The sequence below is a fragment of the Micropterus salmoides genome, unplaced genomic scaffold (genome assembly GCF_014851395.1).
Source record: "Micropterus salmoides isolate LMB-PRFRI ecotype aquatic unplaced genomic scaffold, ASM1485139v1 Ms_hic_scaffold_3610, whole genome shotgun sequence".
Taxonomy (NCBI): Eukaryota; Metazoa; Chordata; class Actinopteri; order Centrarchiformes; family Centrarchidae; genus Micropterus; species Micropterus salmoides.
Genome location: NW_024042941.1, coordinates 652 through 20,063, shown reverse-complemented (window position 1 = coordinate 20,063; position 19,412 = coordinate 652). Strand labels below are relative to the sequence as shown.

General features: G+C 38.5%; 1 protein-coding gene across 1 annotated transcript; it reads left to right on the top strand.

The window, feature by feature from the left end:
• Nucleotides 1-2,472: 2,472 nt before the first annotated feature.
• Nucleotides 2,473-19,060, top strand: LOC119884657 (laminin subunit alpha-5-like). The gene is made up of 6 exons (XM_038695029.1): nucleotides 2,473-2,554; nucleotides 2,951-2,977; nucleotides 5,864-5,982; nucleotides 6,251-6,421; nucleotides 7,976-8,073; nucleotides 18,236-19,060. Exons 1-6 carry the CDS (start codon nucleotides 2,473-2,475, stop codon nucleotides 18,612-18,614), a joined length of 876 nt encoding a protein of 291 aa, XP_038550957.1. The 3' UTR covers nucleotides 18,615-19,060.
• The last annotated feature ends 352 nt before the right edge of the window (nucleotides 19,061-19,412 follow it).

The following is a 19,412-nucleotide window of genomic DNA, read 5'->3' as shown; positions in this document are numbered from 1 at the left end:
TTAGTAACAGGACCTGCAAGTGCAAATGTAGGCAAAGTGGATAGTTGCCTTTTAAACCAAAGGCTATATGAAGAAATAACGATGTTGGAGGTGATTTTTCATTCAGCGTTATACTGCTGTCACAGAATCTTCAGATTTTGCTCTGTTGGCTTACGTTTTTCTGTCTCGAAGTGATAACGGTTCCCTTCAGTCACTGCTAAATGCCATGCAGCTCTGAATCAGTGCTGAAGTTCAGAGCACATCACCTGATTTCTCTGCTGTTCAGTCGTGTGTTTTCAGTTAGAAACATTTGGTTTAAAGGGAGGAATGCTTCTGGATTTTACTTTCAATATCTTTGGCCCCTGAGGGACGTGTAGAGGCCTCACTTCCTGTTTCCTGTTCTTTAGATCTCTTTAAGACACACACACGTTCACACACAAATATGCTAATACACACAGGTATATATAGGGTTAGACTGAGACCCATCAATAGAAACAATTTCCTCTGTTTTCACAGTGTGAATGGTTGGGCATGTCCCTCAGGTCCTCCATCCTCTATCCTCCTGTCATTCATCAGCCTGAAAACACACACTTCTGGCATTTCTGTCTTAATGTGTGTATAAGTGTGTGAATGTGATTGGTGCTGTGTGTGTTGTCATCACCTCTGACAGAGCTGCCTGTCAGAGGAGGAAGTCTGGAGATCACAGGCTGAACTCCACTGATGGATGATCAAAGAGTGTGTGTGTCATGCTCTGATGGTGAGACAAAGGCCAGCAAATGTTGAACTTGTAACATCGACAGAAAGACCAGCTGGCTGGTTTTGATTTGAGTTCAAATGATAACCTACTTTTTGTCAAAGTTGTCATCTGCCCAAACTTGGTCCTGTTTTTGCACTGACACTCAAGTTATGAGCATGTGGATGTATGCAGCGACTGAAAATTCACCTGTCTATGCAAAACCCAGAAACTCGTCTTCAAACTGTGTGTCCTTGAAAGGAGAACAACACAGTAAATACAGGGACAGTTTTAATAAACAGAAATGTACCACTTGCCTGAAATCTCTCAAGAAGTTTCCTGAAAACACTTTGAAGACATAAAAGTGTTCCTTTGGTATTTGTGATGCAACATACTGACAAAAAATTGCCTGCACAAAAAAGTTAAAAAGCTGCATACCATAATACATGTCCTCGGTTCAGTTTCAGCCGAGACATTTGTTGCATGTCATAGCCCCCACTCCGCGCCATTTCCTGTCTATCTCTACAGCTGTCAACTATCAAATTAAAAGGCAACCCCTCCCCCGCCAATCCCCAAATCAACAAATCCCCATGTGGTGTAAAGCGTTGTCAAAATTAATGTGAAATGTCTCTCATGTCTTTGCTTCCTCCCTTTGGGTCATATGGTGTCATCAAATGTCCTTAGAGCCGTCATGTTGAGTATGAAATGTTTCCTAACCTACTGCAGGTTAGCTGGATGCTGGAAAATCTACATCTGTACCATATTGTTTTTTGCAAGTAGTTTTATGAGATTTAAGTAGGGCTGGGTCATATGGTCAAAAATGTTATCACGATAAAAATTTATATCAGTTGATATCAATAATTGTCCTGATAAATGTCAATCATGAGTGAAAGTTGAAGAAACCTGACAGTTAATTGTGGTTTGAAACTATTCTCATTTTACAAATTTGAGGTAGAATTTTCAAAACAGTTATAATGTTTAAATTATTTTTCAAAGTATGCATGAGTAAAATTAGTAAAATCGCCAGTCCTTTTACTCAATAAATAAATATCTTAATAGAAAAGTAACTGCTGATTTGCTCATGATTAAAATAAATTTTATCGAACATTTATTGAACATTTGTTATATTTCAATAGAGGAAAATACATTGCAATAATTATTGTTTCTCCAAGCCCTATTTAACAGTAGTGAAATAATGGGGGAAAAGCAGGGGTGAAAGAGATGGGGAGCAAAAATATGCAACAAAAATCCCTGCCAACTCGAACCAGGGAGGTTTCACATCAAGGTCTTAAATCTTAATCTTTAAAATGTTAGAAAAATGTTTCTAATCATTTTACCCTCATTTTTTAATTGACCAAGTTGTTAGAAAACGCTTTGCATGTAGAAATGTTTCTTTCCAGATAGTCCTCCCTCTTCACTTGCTCTATAGTGAAACATGCCTTCATGAATGAGTAGTTATTATAAGGTATCATGGGATCAATAAATATTTTGGCATCATGCGCTTTTATTTAAATAAACTTTAAATCATCATATGGTGCACTCAGAGAGGAGCTCTCAACACTGCCTCTTAGCACACAGATGAGGTGTTGTGATTAGTGATAATGTTATTATGTGGTCCATTGTGTTATTCAGTGTGTTCTGTTTCAACTGGGGAGCGATTTCAAGGTCTGACAGACAAAACAGTCCAGCTTTTTGCCATGAGAGCAGTTTGTCATCGCCTTCTAACCAGCTTCAGGGCCTTTTCAGGAAATGAATGAAGGATGACAAGTTACCCAGAGATCCCAACTGAGCATGCGATAGAGGAGCATCTGGTGCTCATTAGTGACAGGAATCAGCTTTTTCGTAATAACTCGTAACATAGCGCGTAACACGACATAATAGTTCAGACGTGCTGGAGCTGATTTTGACGCAATGTCTATTAAAAGGGGAGATGTTTCCCAGGTCAGCTGTTCAGGTCACAGCCACGGTCGGTGGGACAGCTTGCTTTTTCTTTTTCACCACAATTGAATAGTGTCTTTGATTAGCTTGTCTTGTATTCTCCTTTTCTCTTTTCACCCCATCAATTTCCTGTTTTTCCTTTCAGAAACAAATAAAGTTAACTATGTTTGAATTTGTGAATAATGTGAATTTCTTCTCTGTGTCTCTGCAGCTCTTCCACGTCGCCTACGTGTTGATTAAGTTCGCAACTCTCCCCGTCCTGACCTTTGGGTACTGGAGAGATCTATCGACTTTGGGCAGACTACCAACCCTGGCAGTTCTTTGCCTGTGAGTAGAGACACACATACACATGTATATTCACCTATACAATGCATACATACAGTATGTGTAACTCCAGATGTTATAAGGAGCAAACCCAGTCGGATTCCATCAGCATCACTTCATGCTTTCCTGACCTCCCCCAGGGTTCAGCTTAATTCTCCCTCTAATCTCAGAGTTAAACTGCATCCCTGGGGGCAGGCAAATGATTGGTTGGTTAGTTTGTTGGTCAGGTCTGGGGGGGAGGGGGTCATCACATCATGAAGCTGCCAGCTGATTGGCTATGGCAGCTGTCAGTCCAGGTGGGCTGCAGGGGAATTCCAGGCATTTCTGCCAACAGGTTGCAGCTTGATGTTCACCGAGTAAAAGAGAGCAGACAGATGAGGCAGACCCACACCCCCTTTGTGTGTGTGTGTGAGAGAGAGAACAGATAATGACCATGTATTAATTAGCATTATTGAAAGCTGCTCCAGGTGTCTCTTGAGGTGAATTCATTAGACGTCACAGTACACCACAGCCTGGTGAATCCATTACTGCAGGCATGCTATACCAGTATATTCACAGGGACTATTTAAATATGTTCAAACCAAATCAAGGAGCCTGAAAGGTCTGGATTTTTAAATCCTTTCTTTTTGAAAATTAAAGATAAAGTCAGACAAAGTAAAGCAAAAGTCTGCAGCCTGAAACCAATCACAAGATTCACTGGTTTCAGATGTGATTTTTAGTAGATGATTCTGCAAGGAATATTTTAATTTCTGTGCACTGTGGTGAACAAATTCCAGTGATGACACATCAGATTTTACTTTTATTAAATTGCCTAACGCTTACTTAAAAGTGTGCTGGGGGTTCTGGTGGCCAACATGTTCTGCCATTGTTGTGAAAAAAACAGCGTTCTCTGAACAGAAGCTTCCTTAATCTGGCCCGGCTGTTCCTGGACTGTGACAAATGATGAGCCATGGACTGACAATGGCCCTTGACAGCTGACCTGAATGCTGCTAACTGGAACTAATTATCAGCTCAAGTTTGAACCCCCGAAATCAAAGCACATTAAGTCAAGTTAAATGAGCCAGAGACAGTTTATCAATGGTGCTCTGGTGCCAGAACAGGGCAGAGTGAGCCGACTGTCAGCTCAACTTGGGATCACTTTCTGTGTGCTGACAAACTGTTCCTTTACCTTTTATCCCTGAATATTCAGTTTAATAAGAAAAACAACTTTGTTAAATTAGATAAATGCTGGGAATATCCAAATAAGTATTTTAGGGCGGTGGTGGGGCAGTGGATAAGACGCATGGCTTTGGTGGGAGAGACCCAGGGTCAATTCCCCACGGTGAGACACCACTGTGTCCCTGAGCAAGACACTTAACCCCTAGATGACCTCTAACATGTATAGCAATTGTAAATTGCTTTGCGCCTAAATGAATAAATGTAAATAGCAGTCTGCTCTTGAGCAGTTTGGAAAAAAGTTGATACACTTTATAGAATCACATAATGACAGCATTTTACAAAGGCAGCTTATCTCTCCTTCAGTATGAAACACGTGTCAATCAACAGTGTTTTACAGTCAGACGGAGGATAGGAGATACGTGTGTGTGTGTGTGTGTGTGTGTGTGTGAGCTAAATAGTACAGAGTAAATTAGTGTTGGCCTCAAAGCTGTAAATCCTAGAGGTATTTGACAGTTTTAGTTTGAACTGCTGCAGCTGTTAGCTGTACACACACACACACACACACACATCTTGACATTATAAAATGTAAATTCACCCTCTCCTCCTCGTCTTTCTCTTGTTTTCGTGGTCTTTTCCATCTTCTTCTTTGTCAAGGACAAAATCTGAGATAAAGTGAAGCTATTCCAGGAATGTACGCTGTGTCCTCATGAAGAAACAATGTGACTTAAACAAGCTGAAGTCTTGTTTCAAACTGTCAAACACACTTTCAAAGTTTGATTATTCCTTAAAGGCAGATGGTGGTTTCTCTGAATGACCAACCAACGTTTATACAATGAGGTGAACTGAAATAAGGTGAAGTTAAATGATGACTGACCTCAAAACTGCCCCACATATGGAGGATCTCTCTTAGTCTGCCTTGATCTGTTCTACAGTTTCATTGACTTACTTATGCTGGTTAATTGGTTTCACCAATAATGCCATACAATAGTGAATCATCCTCAACTCATCTTTATTTATAATAAATGCTAAATATCCACAGATTTTAGGGATTGTACCAAAAGTATACAGGTGAGAGAGTTATGTTTACCCTTTAAAAAAACAAAAGCCCTCCCCAGTGTTAATATTTTCTTTGCAACAATCTACCTACAATATTTCAGCTGCTTTCTGTTAAGATGCATGATAAATTTATGGTGGGAGCTGCTGTAGGAAAAGTGACAAATGATACGCTGTGTGGAGAGAACTTGATCCACTAAAGACAAAAAATACTTTTATGAAACCACCTCTCTCCTAATAATTTTCAAACAGCACCCCCATCTCCCTGTAAATGTGTCATTTTTGGGGTAATTTGTGATTACATTGTGACATTTTAATAGCCTCAGTGATTCAATGATTAATAAAAGGTTTGGATTTAGATCAGAGTTTGCTTGACCATTAGGTTATGCTTAAAAAGTTCAAGTTATACAGGCTTAGTGTAGTCAGTGTGTGTTGATGATTTTCATTCCACCTGTTGTGAAGCTGAAAATGCAGCTGAGGTATATTTCAGGAGGACTGCTGGGTAAACCAAAAACCACCACCAAACCAAGACCCTCTTCTAATTATCACACTGAGACGCATCATTAAAATGCCACAAGATGGTTGACATTCTTCAGGTTTAACATGAGGCGATGTTCACATGTTTGCTAAAAACTGATTACAAGCTTTTCTTTTGTTTGTGTGTGCGCGTGTCTCTAGCCTCCAAGAGAGATTGTATTGAGCGTTTTGGACAGAGGACCATTGAGAGGATCAACAATGATGACGACGTCATTTGCACTACCGAATACTCACGTATAGTCCCGCTGGAAAATGGAGAGGTGAGTGTTTGCGGATAAAATATATTGATTTAATGTCCATAACTGTAGAGCTCAAACAATTATTCAGTCGACAGTAAAATTATACAACAATAACTTTTGCAAAACTTAACAATTACAACAAAATGTTTAAAGCGTATGTAGCAAATGTACGGATTTGCTGCTTTTCTTTATCTTATGTTTGCAGGACTTTCCCAGGCTGTTATGTATCTATTCCTAACACTTGTTAGTTAGCTGATAATGCTGTTGTCCTCCTCCCCACCTCTCCCAGGTCGTGGTGTCCTTGGTGAACGGTCGGCCCGGGGCGATGAACTTCTCCTACTCACCAGTGCTGAGGGAGTTCACCAAGGCCACCCACATCAGGCTTCGCTTCCTGAGAACCAACACGCTGCTGGGACACCTGATGGGCAAAGCGCTCCGTGACCCCACTGTCACCCGCAGGGTAAGACAATGCAACAAAGTGATCATCTTGTAGGCAATGGATTAGTGTATTTGAAAAGTTTTGCATTCCCGAAACCTTTCCTTTAAATAGCTTTAAAGTCCAAAACCATTTTATACACACAATCACACATCTATATACATATATGAATGTTCTGAATATTCTGTATATGCTTTAACTTAACTTGATTGAAGCTGTATGAGGTTTTAATTAAGGAAAATAAGTTTTATGGCTGCAGGATGAAAAATATGCACCTGTCTTTGTGTCTCAAATTCTTATATATTTGGCAATGTTTTTGCAACATTATAACTTTCACTAGAATATAAAAGGAATGGTTCGGCCTTTTTTTGGAAATACTTTTATTTACTTTCTCGCTGAGTTTGGAACTCCCTCTAAAACCACAAATTGTTATTTTTACATATTTGTTTGTGTACAGATTAAACATGACTTGACTTAACGTTTCCATACTTAATCCAGTGACATAAGAATGGTATCAATCTTCTCAACTAACCCCCGGCAACAATAACCAATAAGCATTTTCCAAAATGCACATTAGATGGTCCCTTGGTGGGTCTAGAGTTAAAGAGATCAGTCTGCTAACTTAAAAAATGTGTCTAATCTTTCCAAAATATATTTAATAAATGTATGCTCTTGTGAACAAACAGGTCGTATTTATATTGAGAGTAACTCACCAAAATGCATTTTGTGTGTCCTTGAGGTCTCAGTAATATGATTGATCCCGTTTCTTCCTCATAAAACCTTTGCAAAGCTTCAAAGTTTGAATCCAGCGTTGTTTACATCCATGTTCACTAGCAATCAGTGTTTTTTTCTGCCTTTGCCAAAGTGTTCCTGCAAATCTTGGCTCATTGACGCCTGCTGTAGTGGAATCAGTAGAATACTGTGACACCACTTGCACAAAGAAAAACAGGTCTCCCTAAAAAATCAATCAGACAGCTGCAGCTGAATCAGAACACTGCTGCTCAAGTCCTCTCTGAGACCAAAAAAGTGGATCTCATCACTCTAGTTCTGAGTTCTTTACACTTGCTTCCTGTCTGTCACAGAATTGATTTCAAAGTACTGCTGTTGGTTTATAAAGCACTGAATGGTTTTGGGCCGAAATACATTTCTGTTCTTCTGCAACGTTATGAACCATCCAGACCTCTCAGGTCGTCTGGGGCAGGTCCGCTTTCTGTCCCCAGAGTAAACATAAATCTGTCTATATAAATAAACGTCTTTAAAATGGTTCAACATTTTGTGACATATGGGTTATTTACATTCCTGTTGAGCGTTAAATAAGAGGATTTATACCACCCTTTAATCTGCCTACCAGTATTTTACAAACAAGATGTAACGTGTAAATTAGTGAGCTTTAGAGGTGTTGGTAGGCGGATATCATGTTACCTTTGCACTGAGCTGTCAGTGTTTTCATCTAACTATGGGCAAGAAAGCGAATAAGCATATTTCACCAAAATTTATAACTATTCCTTTAACTAAACATTAAATATGACTACATATTGATGAAAATAACTCATGCTGTGTATTGTTTTTATTTTATAGTATTACTACAGTATCAAAGACATCAGTATTGGAGGACGCTGTGTGTGTAACGGACACGCTGAGGCCTGCAACGCAGAGGACCCCAACGACCCCTACAAGTAAGACACAAAGTTGTACCCACCCTTCGAAAGATCAATGAATATCACACACTCACACACAATCAGGGAATCAGACTGCACCTCCGTGACTCACAGCCACATTGTTATGACTGGATTTTGTAGCATTTGTGTGTGTTTGTGTCCTCGACTGAACAAAGATGAAAGGAAATCCACCACACCACAGGTTATAGAAATGCTATTATGGTGACTCAGACACATCTACCTGCTCCAACACACATATACGTGTCACACAAGTTGAAACACACGGCAAAAATCACATTGCAGAATTCATAAAGCTCTGATCTGAAACAAAAGGGTCTCAATTATTCTTGGCTGTGGTTTCATTCTGTGCCAGAGCTGTCGGGTCTCATCAGGACATGATAATACCTGTACACAAACCTGTAAAACAAATAAGATACTTGTTACAACACATGAACCTACTGAGACAAAAAAAAGTAAGAGATGAGAGAGAAAACCTGAGTTTTTAAGCAGGAAAACATTTGAATGCATGAAATGAAAAAATACTTTCAAGCACTAATCTGCAACATCTTCCAAGTAACTTTTTCAAGTCAAGTTCATGCCGTTGGTGTCAAGTCTCAGGCAGAAAACCAAATGAAGTAGGACAGGATGTGACAGTTCAATTGTTGTTTTTCTCAGTGTGTTTGTTTAGTTTTTTGCAAATGTAACAGCTGGAGGTGGAGAGGATGAAGATGGAGAGAAAGACGTATTTTCTGATTACAACATACATACGAATAAACTTTCTGTCCTTTATTTAGTTTCTATTGTTGGAGCCAAATAACAAGAAGGAACTTGTAGAGTTTGTGTGCGTGTGGGTCTGTGTGAATTTCCAGTTTCCAATCTCTCATGAGAGGTGGAAGTGGGCAGTATGTGATTAATTTAATAATATGGGTGAATGTGTGTGTAACTTGTGTACAGTGTATAAGTCAATTGCAGGAGCACATGCAGGTAGGTGTGTTTGAATTTCATTTGTGTGTGTGTAGCTTCCTGCAGGCTGTGTAGGATTTTCCAATAAGCCTTCATTACTGTCAAATCTGCCATGAGTCATATAGACACACACTTTAGCATGAACAGTCATATATAAGCTATAAATCCACCTATAAATATTTGTCTGTCTGTTTGTCTTGTTCTATGTGCATGTACACACACACGCACACATAGATTATATGTTATATGTTCCATCCGTTTTATATACACACACACACACACACACACACTTGTACAGACTTGTTAACAGTCGGGAAACAGTCTCTTGTGAGGCCGGTGATGTAGCTCTTTCCGTACTGTTGCACATGAGTGATTTGGGAGGAGATGGGGGATTTTAGAGGGAGATGGGCGGAGGGGTGGTGGGATTGTCAGATAGTTTGATGTACAGTGGAAGCGAAATTTACTGCTGCTGGGAGGCGTTTGCACTGTGACCCCAACATTCTGCAGAAGATACTTCATCAAAGCTGTGATTTGACTGACAGTACATAAAGAGAGACAGCTGGCTCTGTTTCGTGATTCCACTCTAAATCAGTGGTTGGTCAGTCTGGGTTCATGATATATTAATTTATCATTTAGCTGACGCTTTTATCCAAAGCAACTTACAATTCTTATATCAATTCTTATATATGTCAGAGGTCGCACACCTCTGGAGCAACTATAGGTTAAGTGTCTTGCTCAGGGACACGTTGGTGGATGTTGCAGTGGGAATTGAACCCTGGTCTTCCACACCAGAGGTATGTGTCTTATCCACTGCACCATTACCACCCCACCAATATAAAAACAATGAAATAACCCGTTGTTATTATAAACTCTGGTTCTTATTCATGTCAGCATCCAACAATTTTTGTAACTTTTCTGAACTGAATGGCCAAGTGAGCTGAAGTCAGAGACTTGGGATCTACTGTTACATTATAGGCAGAGATTGTAATCATTTTACAAAAGTCAAATCTGTGTTTGAGTCTGTATCTTGTGGACACTGACCAGAGCAGATTTCAGCTGCAGACACTCTGTCAGGTGTGTGTTTGAAGTAAAGCAGAAATCTGTTGGACTTCATCATAACCTCATGCCCTCTGTGTGTCTGTCAGTATTTGTGGCTTGGTTTGGAGCAGACAGATGTAGAGGAACATGTGTTTGATGGGTGATTGTAATATCTTGGGGGGCCCCAATAGTTACTGTAAGAACACGTGTGTATACTTTCACATATCTGCTTGCGTGCAAACACATCTTAACATGCTCATGCAGGACACCTCCTCCCCTAGACATGTAACATGTTTTTAGCTGAAGGCAGATGTCAAATTCATAAATTTGACGTAAATCTGTCCAGACTTTTTCTAGCATGCTCTTCACACAATTAAACCAACTTAAATGCATTCTCTGGATAATCTTGAAACATGTAATATGTGTTTTCACCGGTGACTTGTGCTAAAATGACAAATTGAAACAGTCCAGGCTTTGTAGAACTTGTCTTAGTTTAAAAACAAATTGTAAGAAGATGGTGGAATTTGTTGCAGAACTTGTTAGACTGACATCTAAATTGTCTTCCAAATCCCATGTAATTCAACCAAGTCTTATACACACTGAGGAGTTTTAATGGCTGTAGTTTTATAGTTCAGATTTCATACAGTTCATATGCTTTAATCTCTTTCTGGCACCTGCAGTGCAAGCCAAGGGATATATTTACACTACAGAAAGTGTTTATACTGCTATGATAATGTATGCAGTTTAACAGAGAGTGTCTGTAGGCTAATGATGAGTAACCCACAGAGAGAGTACAGTCAACTTAAATATACAGTACCTCCTGAATGAGGATCATATCTGGAGTTCAGGCTTCACTCCCTTTATATTTTATGAGAGGGATTTAAGGAAATTATAGTAATAAAGCACATTGATACTTATCTCTTGCAATAAATTGGGTACCATTATAATCCACTGAAACTGCATTTGCTTTATATGCTTGTTTTAGTGTGGGATTTTGTGACATGCAGTTTGTTCTCCTCATTGTAAATGTGTGTTTATGCTTGTTAATAATATAGACATTTAACTGAAGATGGAAGCAGAGGTTTTAAATGATGCTTAGCAGGGCAAAAATAACAGTTAGCCTGAATTCATTGTAAGTTGTAAAGTGTCTACGCTGATATACTGAACCACAACAGAGTAGAGACGCGTTTTATTTTATAATCACAGAGGCAGCTATTCAGAGACACACCAGTTGCAGCGTTGAATGAAAACACTGGTACCAATTCTCACACTTCAGCGCAATTATCATAGCTGTAAATTCATTATAACTATTTTAAAACCCATTATAATCAAAGTGATAATTATAGTTCCCTCTAATCTTTGCCAAAAGGAATGTCAATAAGTAACCAGCAAAAATACTTGACCTTAAAAGTCAAAATGCTTATAAAATGTTATGATAATTGTTATTGTAAGAAATATGACTATTTATGCTTATAACTATAAGCATACATTACTATAAGCACAGTATTATTAATTAAAAGTATGTTTATAAAGCATTAAAGACATGGGCGTCATAAAAAGTTTAACCAACACATGAATAAAAAAGATATTTATAATGACTTATGCATATATTTATAACACGATATAATGCGTCCATAAGACATTATAATAGTTGTTGTAATCACTTACAAACATGCATTAGGCGCTATAGCAAAGTTCATAATGTATTATGACCTTTTGATTTAATTTTTATAACTAATATTAATACCAGTTTATATCAATGTGCGGCAAGAATCTCCGACCACGTTCCATCACACATTATAACCACCGACTCTGCCTCGTTATGAATACACTTTAGTCACCATTTAGAATTAGTGATATAAAATGGAATAATAGCTTATAGTAATGTTTAATGTTATATAGTGTGTCTTTGTTTGCTTTAAGTAAAGTGTTAAAATGTCCATCCCTGTATAATATATTACAGGTGGACATAATACCATATGAACTAATTATAAGACCTTATAACATGTAATTGTTTGCTTTAAGTAAAGTGACACACATTTTGCGCAGGAAAACAACTTTTATTTATGTTTCTTCACTTTCTGAACAATCTGTATGAATTTAGAACAATTTGCAGTTTAGCACAAAAACACAACATAATTACACCAAGAAAACTCCTTGTCAGGGTGGTGAGAGATCGCTCAAGAGAAGACCTGTTGCCGACCAACATCATGTAAGAAGAGGCTCACATGTTGTCACAGATGAATGGCGAGCCTTCCTTTAACAACCAGATGTCAGACTCCTCTGGACACTGAAATAGAAAGTGTTACGTAAACATTTAGTTTTAATTTCAGCTTATGATAAGTGTTCATGGTTCAATGTTAATAATAATAATTATATTAAGTATATAAGTTTCACTGAAAACAAACTGTAGATAAATGTCATAAACGTTCCCATTTAATAAGCAAGAGGAGAATAAATAAGTAAATCTGTTTTAGCATGTTAGACATACGTGTATGTGCAGACATCATGTTGGATCGTATTGTTGCCAGCTGGCCTTAGTTTGTTCTGTTCGGCACCATTTGGTTTCACTTTGCTGCATCACCTCTAGTTCAGGTTCAGAACTCAGAAAGGTGAGACCACATCTGGGTTAATCATCGGCACAGCTGGTTTGTGTGTTTAAGTGTAATTGTGTAATTGTGTCTGAACCTCTGTGTGTGTGTGTGTGTTTGTGTGTGTGTGTGTGTGTGTGTGTGTGGTTGAAAAGAAAACAGACCTTTCCTTTTTGGTGTCAGCAATGTGTCGGGATAATTACAAAGCATAAAGAGGAGGGAGCATAAGTTGTGATCTTGTGCTTTTTGGTAATACCTTTGTGAGTATATAAAATAAATTCTATTAAAGTGGAGAGATAGTGGAGAGAGGTAAACTGGAGAGAAGTCTCATTTTTTTAAGCCCTCAGAAAAGAGAGATTTTAGGTGACGCTCTCTGGCCGACAAGTCCAACAGTAATTAACGTTTGTTAAAGTGAAGTTTGCAAAACATGATCCGATTTGGAGCTGTTTGATGCTGAGAAGTGATTGCTTCACTACTAATAAATCTGGCGGATTTTCTGTTTAGATGATGAACTATAGTGATGAAATTAGCTGGCATACTGTAGGTGCTTGCAGCAGGCTAAACGAATAGGTAAAATGTCCAATTAGTGATCTGTTTATTATTGCACCTCGTTATGAGTGTAGTCACTGGATGACAGTTTAAACATTTGCTTCACTAATTAAATATGTGGCCTTTCGTTGTGTGTCACTGCTCATTTTCCCTGAAGTTTAAAACACAGGTGTTGTATTTTAGCAGACGTGGTCTTTGTTCAGGCGAGGCACGATGTCGCCACTATAAAACATTGCAGGAAACCTTGCTATGTACTACATTTTTTTACTGTTATGAAGGTGGTGTTAGAAATTAGTGAGTCTGGGCTACAGTTGTGAAGTTAAGCATTTTTCCAGTGCGTTTGTAACATTTGTGTAGGTTAAGCAACTTGATAAAAGCTAAGGTTACCATGTAGATATTAGCATCACTGCCTTTGCTAAAATCACCAGCTGGCTAGTTTGCTTGCTAATAGGTTGACTTAGCTGCTTTAACTTAAACTCCTTTTTGGAATAGAGACTAACTCTAAAAAAAACTAAAAGAAAAAATCTACAGAAGACTGTTCAGGTTTCCTTATAATGTTACTGATTACATTTGTTCTCCAACAAAGTGGTTATTAGATTTATTACACAGTTGCAAAGCCTCCTAAAACAACAATAACTCACACATTCCTTCCAAATTCTTTGAAAGAATTTAAAAAGTAGGAAAAATACAGAGATGTAAAGGGTAAGAAAGAGTTGGAAGGGAGAAGTGAGTGGAAAGCAGAGAGGTTGTTAATGGACCTTGACTTTAAAACCTGTTTTCCATCCTGAGAGCTAATCACAATCAGCTACGATCCAGACATACTTAAGTGAAAGAAAAAATTTTAAGAGAGAAAAACGACGTGGATGGATTTCACCTTTAGAAACAGCTGTTTGGCTTTACCAAAGAATAAACTGAGCTTCAGGAGACAGACAATGTTTAATTTGTGACTCATCTGGGTGTTGCACACATAAAAGAATAATTAACCTCAATGGAAAAAGCAATCACTGACACTTGAATCCTTTCAAACTGTTTAAAGGACTCTTCAAATATAATCTCTGCTTTGTAACTCCCTAAATAATTATAGTTGTGATGTTTCAAATGGATATAAATATGTGATTCAGGGGGAATTCTGGTATTTTAAACAATCAGAAGGAAGGATCAGGGGTGTGGATGAATATTCTGATGCAAGTCTTAGGTTTTATCAAAAAATTCCAAATATTCTTCAGAAATTCAAATGTATCCCTTGAGTCATGCAGTTACTATATATTTTAACTTATTCCACGCAGGTGTTTGATTAATGGGAACACGGGGGATAAGGAATTCAAATAAATCCCTCCTGACCTCATTGCGTTTGAAGATACTCTGTCTGGGTTGTGTCGGAGCGAAAGAATGTAAATCTGAAACGTTACATCAATGTTGCACTTTGTTTAACGTCGTTATATCCCGCAGGTGTGTTGTAGATGACAGCAGGTCTGCTGACTGGAGGTCTGTGTTTAAAGGCAGCAGGTGACTGAATGCTTCGACCTGTAGCTGCACTGCTGACATTATCATTTATCAACAGTTTGATGTTTAAAGGCCACAAAACACAGACTGCATTATGAAGGAGAGTGTCCTACACAGGGTGAAGAACTGTTGCTAAGTGAGTTTAACCTAAGTAGAAGGGAAAGTACTGATGTAAAACAAATCCCATTTAAGCAAAAGTAAAAGCAGTTAAAGGATAATTTCTGTATTTTTAAACCTACATTTCTTGCAACAACATGCATCTCACGAGATTTCAGAGCGACAATTGAGCGAGCCTTCTGTTTCTTATTGAAAATAAAGGGTGTCACTGGGCGCCATTTGTAGGGATCCTTTCCATGATGTTAACAACAGTCTGAGCCTGTCGGTGGCAAAAAGAAGGAATATGTTGCAGCCATTGCAGCCATCTACTGTACGGACCTACTGGTCATCCATCCATCTTCGACAGCTTATCCTGTGTTCAGGGTTGGGCTGGAGCCAATTTCAGCTGACATCGAGCTAAAGGCGAGGCACATCCTGGACAGGTCGCCAGTCCATGACAGGACCATACATATACAAATCACCCCTCACGTTCACAACGAGGGACAATTTAGTCACCAGTTAACCTCGCCTGCACGTCTTTGGATGGTGGGAGGAAGCCGGAGCAGCTAGAGAGAACCCACGCAGACACAGGGAAAACATGTAAACTCCACAGAGAAAGGCCTGGGATGACCCACCACTGCATAATAGTCATTTTGACACCAAAATACTGTATGTGAAAACAAGTTTAAAAATACAGTAATTATCTTTATTTACAATCAAACAGTCCTCACACTGAAATTAGCAAACATTTTCTGTGATGATCTTTTCCCATATGACACTAAAGGCATGAGAGGACAGCTAAAAAATATTTGTATCTTCTTTAATAGCTTTTTGGAAACCCGTGGTTATAGTACCTTAAGTACCACAGCGCAGACACTGCACAGTTTAAGTCCAAATTGCAACTCAATTTACAATCGAAAAGAATTTCTGTCAAATTTGTGTGTGTTCAGTCGGATTCGTCTTTTTTTCCTTCTTGCTTTCTGTTCACGTTGCCTTTCTCCTTTGTCAACGTTTATTTGAGAACACAGTCATTTTATCAGAATTAAACTTTATTGGAATTGTCAGTGGACAAAACCAGTTTATTTTACATTCACTGAGAGCACCCACGTTGTGACTAGTTGATCCAACTGTAAAATCAAACAGTTGCCGCCATTTTTAAAACAATCAAACAAAGAATTTGGATGTGAATGTCTTCTTTGCTCTGTCACTGGATGTCTACTGACTCTTTGTCAATGACTTTCAGCCCTTCCCAGTCGATGCTGTGACCACTTTTGGTCTGACGTTGTTTCACCAATGTAGAGTTCCTGTAATTTTATTTTTATTTGTCATTCAGATATTAATTAATTAATTAGAAAACAGAATGGAAAACTTTCAACCAACTCTGATATTATAAGATTATGAACATTGCTGTATCATACTGTACTAATTCACACCGTAAACCATGTGTGAAATTCAGCTTTATAAACCCTTAAGTAATGACCTTGTTTACTCTGCTTCGACCAGGAAGCTGCAGGACCGAAGCTAATCGAAACCAGGAAGTAGTGAATTTGGGTGGAAACTGTCCATTGAAAGTCATTTCCTAAAGCGCTTGAATAGAGCTAATCGCCAGGGAGAAAAGGAAAGAAGGATGGAGAATGAGAGAGGGAGGGTGAGAGAGCTAAGGGATGCATGAGTGAGCATGTGAATTAAATTGTGTGTGAGAGAGAGAGAGAGAGAGAGAGAGGGATAGACTGAATGAATGGATCTGATAGTAAAGGTTAAAGCTGGAAACACAATCAGCCTGTTGAAACACAATACACAGACACGTTATCAGCACAGACCAGAGAGCAAGAACTCGCCTCCCACAGCAGAACAGCCCTCCAAAGTGATCTTCAGACATTTTAAATGGTTAAAATACCTTTCAAATAGAAACTTGTTTTAATGCGTTAAGATTTTTCACCTCCCAATAAATAAATACATGGTGATCTCAACCAAAATATGGATGAACACCAGTTCACAGCTCCATAAACAAGATGAAGACAAACTCGAGTATGATTTTGCATCTGCGAGCGGTTTATCTCTCCTCAGTTTATTCATGCAATGATTTTGAAAACAGCTGCCAAGTTTTTATAATTAAGTAGTAGTTGTGAATTCCAGACAGATTTAAAATGAAGTAGATAAAGAGAAAAAAGATACAAAACAGATGTATCTATTTATTTATTTATAGCCAAAAGGAACAGTTGTTAACATATAAAATCATTAGAAACGGTGTTAACGCTGATTAACAACCAACACCACAGTCCCTCAATTGATGCGGACAGCCTATAATATAATTTAAGGGTGCCAGAAATCCATTAGATCTGTCTTTTCTTCAGTCATCAACAGTTACACTTCTGTTGCATATTCCATGCATTTTCCTCAGTCATATCATCATCAATCATGAGACATCTAGAGGAGTTTTTAGGAATGTGGCTACAGAAGTGAGTCGTCAGCAAAAGCGCAGAAAAATGAAGACGTAAGCTAAATATTGCCTTAATGTGTCTGTTTGTACACTTGTGCACCTGTACCTTCAGGCACAGTTGGAATCAAACTACAGTCATAACATTTGTTTGGTGCTTTTTCAGTGGATTTCTTTCCCTTCGTTTTAATCACACTTCTCACTCCCTTGACTCCAGTCCTCTGTTTTGGTCTCTCTTTGACCGGTTAAGAGGACTCAGAGAGACGCAAGAATAGCGTTAAGAGGGTTTTTTCTCTCCCCCTGCTGTGTTTTGGCCACACTCCGCGGGCCGCAGGTTTACAGGCTAATCCGATTAAAAGCCGGGGTGAAGCAGTCAGCCACTGTCAATGAAGGAGAAAGATTAACTCCTTCATTGTTGGGGGGTCTATTTCCACTCTTTTCTTTTCGCTCTCTGTCACACTATTCTTTCTTTCTTTCTTTTGAAGTGACAGTAGCAGGTTAAAAGGAAGAGGAATGTGAACTTTTGAGAAAAGTTCACATGATGTTTTACCCAAAGCACAATGGGCTTAGATAGGTACATACCATGGCATATTTCAACCTTTTGTGTCTCCAGTGTGTCTGTGTGGATAGGTATTACTCATGTTGTTGCGACATAAATCTTTTTACACAGACACATTGTGTGGACTCGCCTTCCTTTTGGAGACAAAACAAACAAGTCCCCATAACGTAATTCATTACATTTTAGCGTGAAGACGGTTAGGCCAGTAGTGGTTATAGTTACGGTTGGTGTAAATCTCCAGGAAATGAATGTAAGTCAGTGTAATGTCCTGGAATTAATGAAAACATTACAGTATGTGCGAATGCATGTCTGTCAAAGTGTAAAAGCAATACATTGAGAGGTGATTTCAAAATAAAACTTTAATTGTGTGTTATCACTGTAGGCTATAATTTTAAACCGTATGTCTGTTGATTTGTTTACTCATAATGTTGTTGTTGTTTACAGGCTACTGTGTGACTGTCAGCACAACACCTGTGGCGTGTCTTGTGACCAGTGTTGCCCTGGATACAACCAGTTACCATGGAGACCGGCCACGACCTACAGCGCCAACGAGTGTGAACGTGAGTACGGCCTGATACTGTGCACCGACTCTCACACTCCAGCATATATGGAAGAACCCGTGCTTGTTCTCACACACACACACACACACATAATCAGTGATCCCAGCAGAGGAATGTGTTTTCTTTCATGCGTTGGTTCAACAGAACTAGTTGGCCTTAATTTACTGAAGCTGAACAGACACATGGGCTGCAGTGCTGCTCCTACTGTAGCTTCACACACGCACATCAGAAGAGTGTCTCTAGAAAATGCTTTATGGTTTTGAAAAAAAATGCTTCAGGCCTCCTGGTTAAATATACATACATTCAAATATATGCTACTCATGCTCAATAGATTTTGAATATCTCCATTATTTTCATGCCATATTTGTGCTGGGAGATGATGCCTCTCCATTTGGAGATGTTCCACCTGCGAGTAGATCCACACAGCACTGATGGTGTGGTGTGAAGTTATTACAGAGGAAAGATATATGGAAAACACCTCTTGGCTCCGCAGTTAATGATTGGATTACTCAGGCTGGATGAAAAGCATTGCATGGGAATCATTTATTAACGGGCCCTGATAATGGGAGCCATAGGAACCACTGTTCTTTAAGAGCCTTTTCCTAGTTTTCCTCTTTTTCATACACTCAGTTTTTCTCTTTTTACTTGTGGTCTTGTATTTAACTTCTTCCTAACCCCTTGTTTTGAGTTTTTAGTAATTAATTTTATTCATTTTGGAGTTGCAACAATTAGTCGACTCATCGATTAGTTGTCAGTTATTAATAATATATCACAATTTTTGATAAAAGATTAATCATTTTGAGTCATTTTAATTCTAATTAATTCTAAGTAAAATGTCTAAATTCTTTGATTTCAGCTTCTCAAATGTGAATATTTTTGGTGTCTTTGCTCCTCTTTGACTGTAAACTGAATATCTTTGGGTTGTCGACAAAACAAAACATTTGAGTATGTCATCTTGGGCAATGATCAACATATATCACGATTTTCTGACATTTTATGGACCAAACAACCAATCGATTTATCAAGCAAACGATCATCAGGTTAATCGATAATGAAAATAA

Bases quoted from the DNA above. Each gene is read 5' to 3' on its own strand.
- LOC119884657 (XM_038695029.1), top strand. From the start codon at position 2,473: ATGACAAGTTACCCAGAGATCCCAACTGAGCATGCGATAGAGGAGCAT. The intron at 2,555-2,950 runs GTAATAACTCGT...GACTTTGGGCAG, and splicing joins TGACAGGAATCAGCTTTTTC to ACTACCAACCCTGGCAGTTC. The intron at 5,983-6,250 runs GTGAGTGTTTGC...CACCTCTCCCAG, and splicing joins TCCCGCTGGAAAATGGAGAG to GTCGTGGTGTCCTTGGTGAA.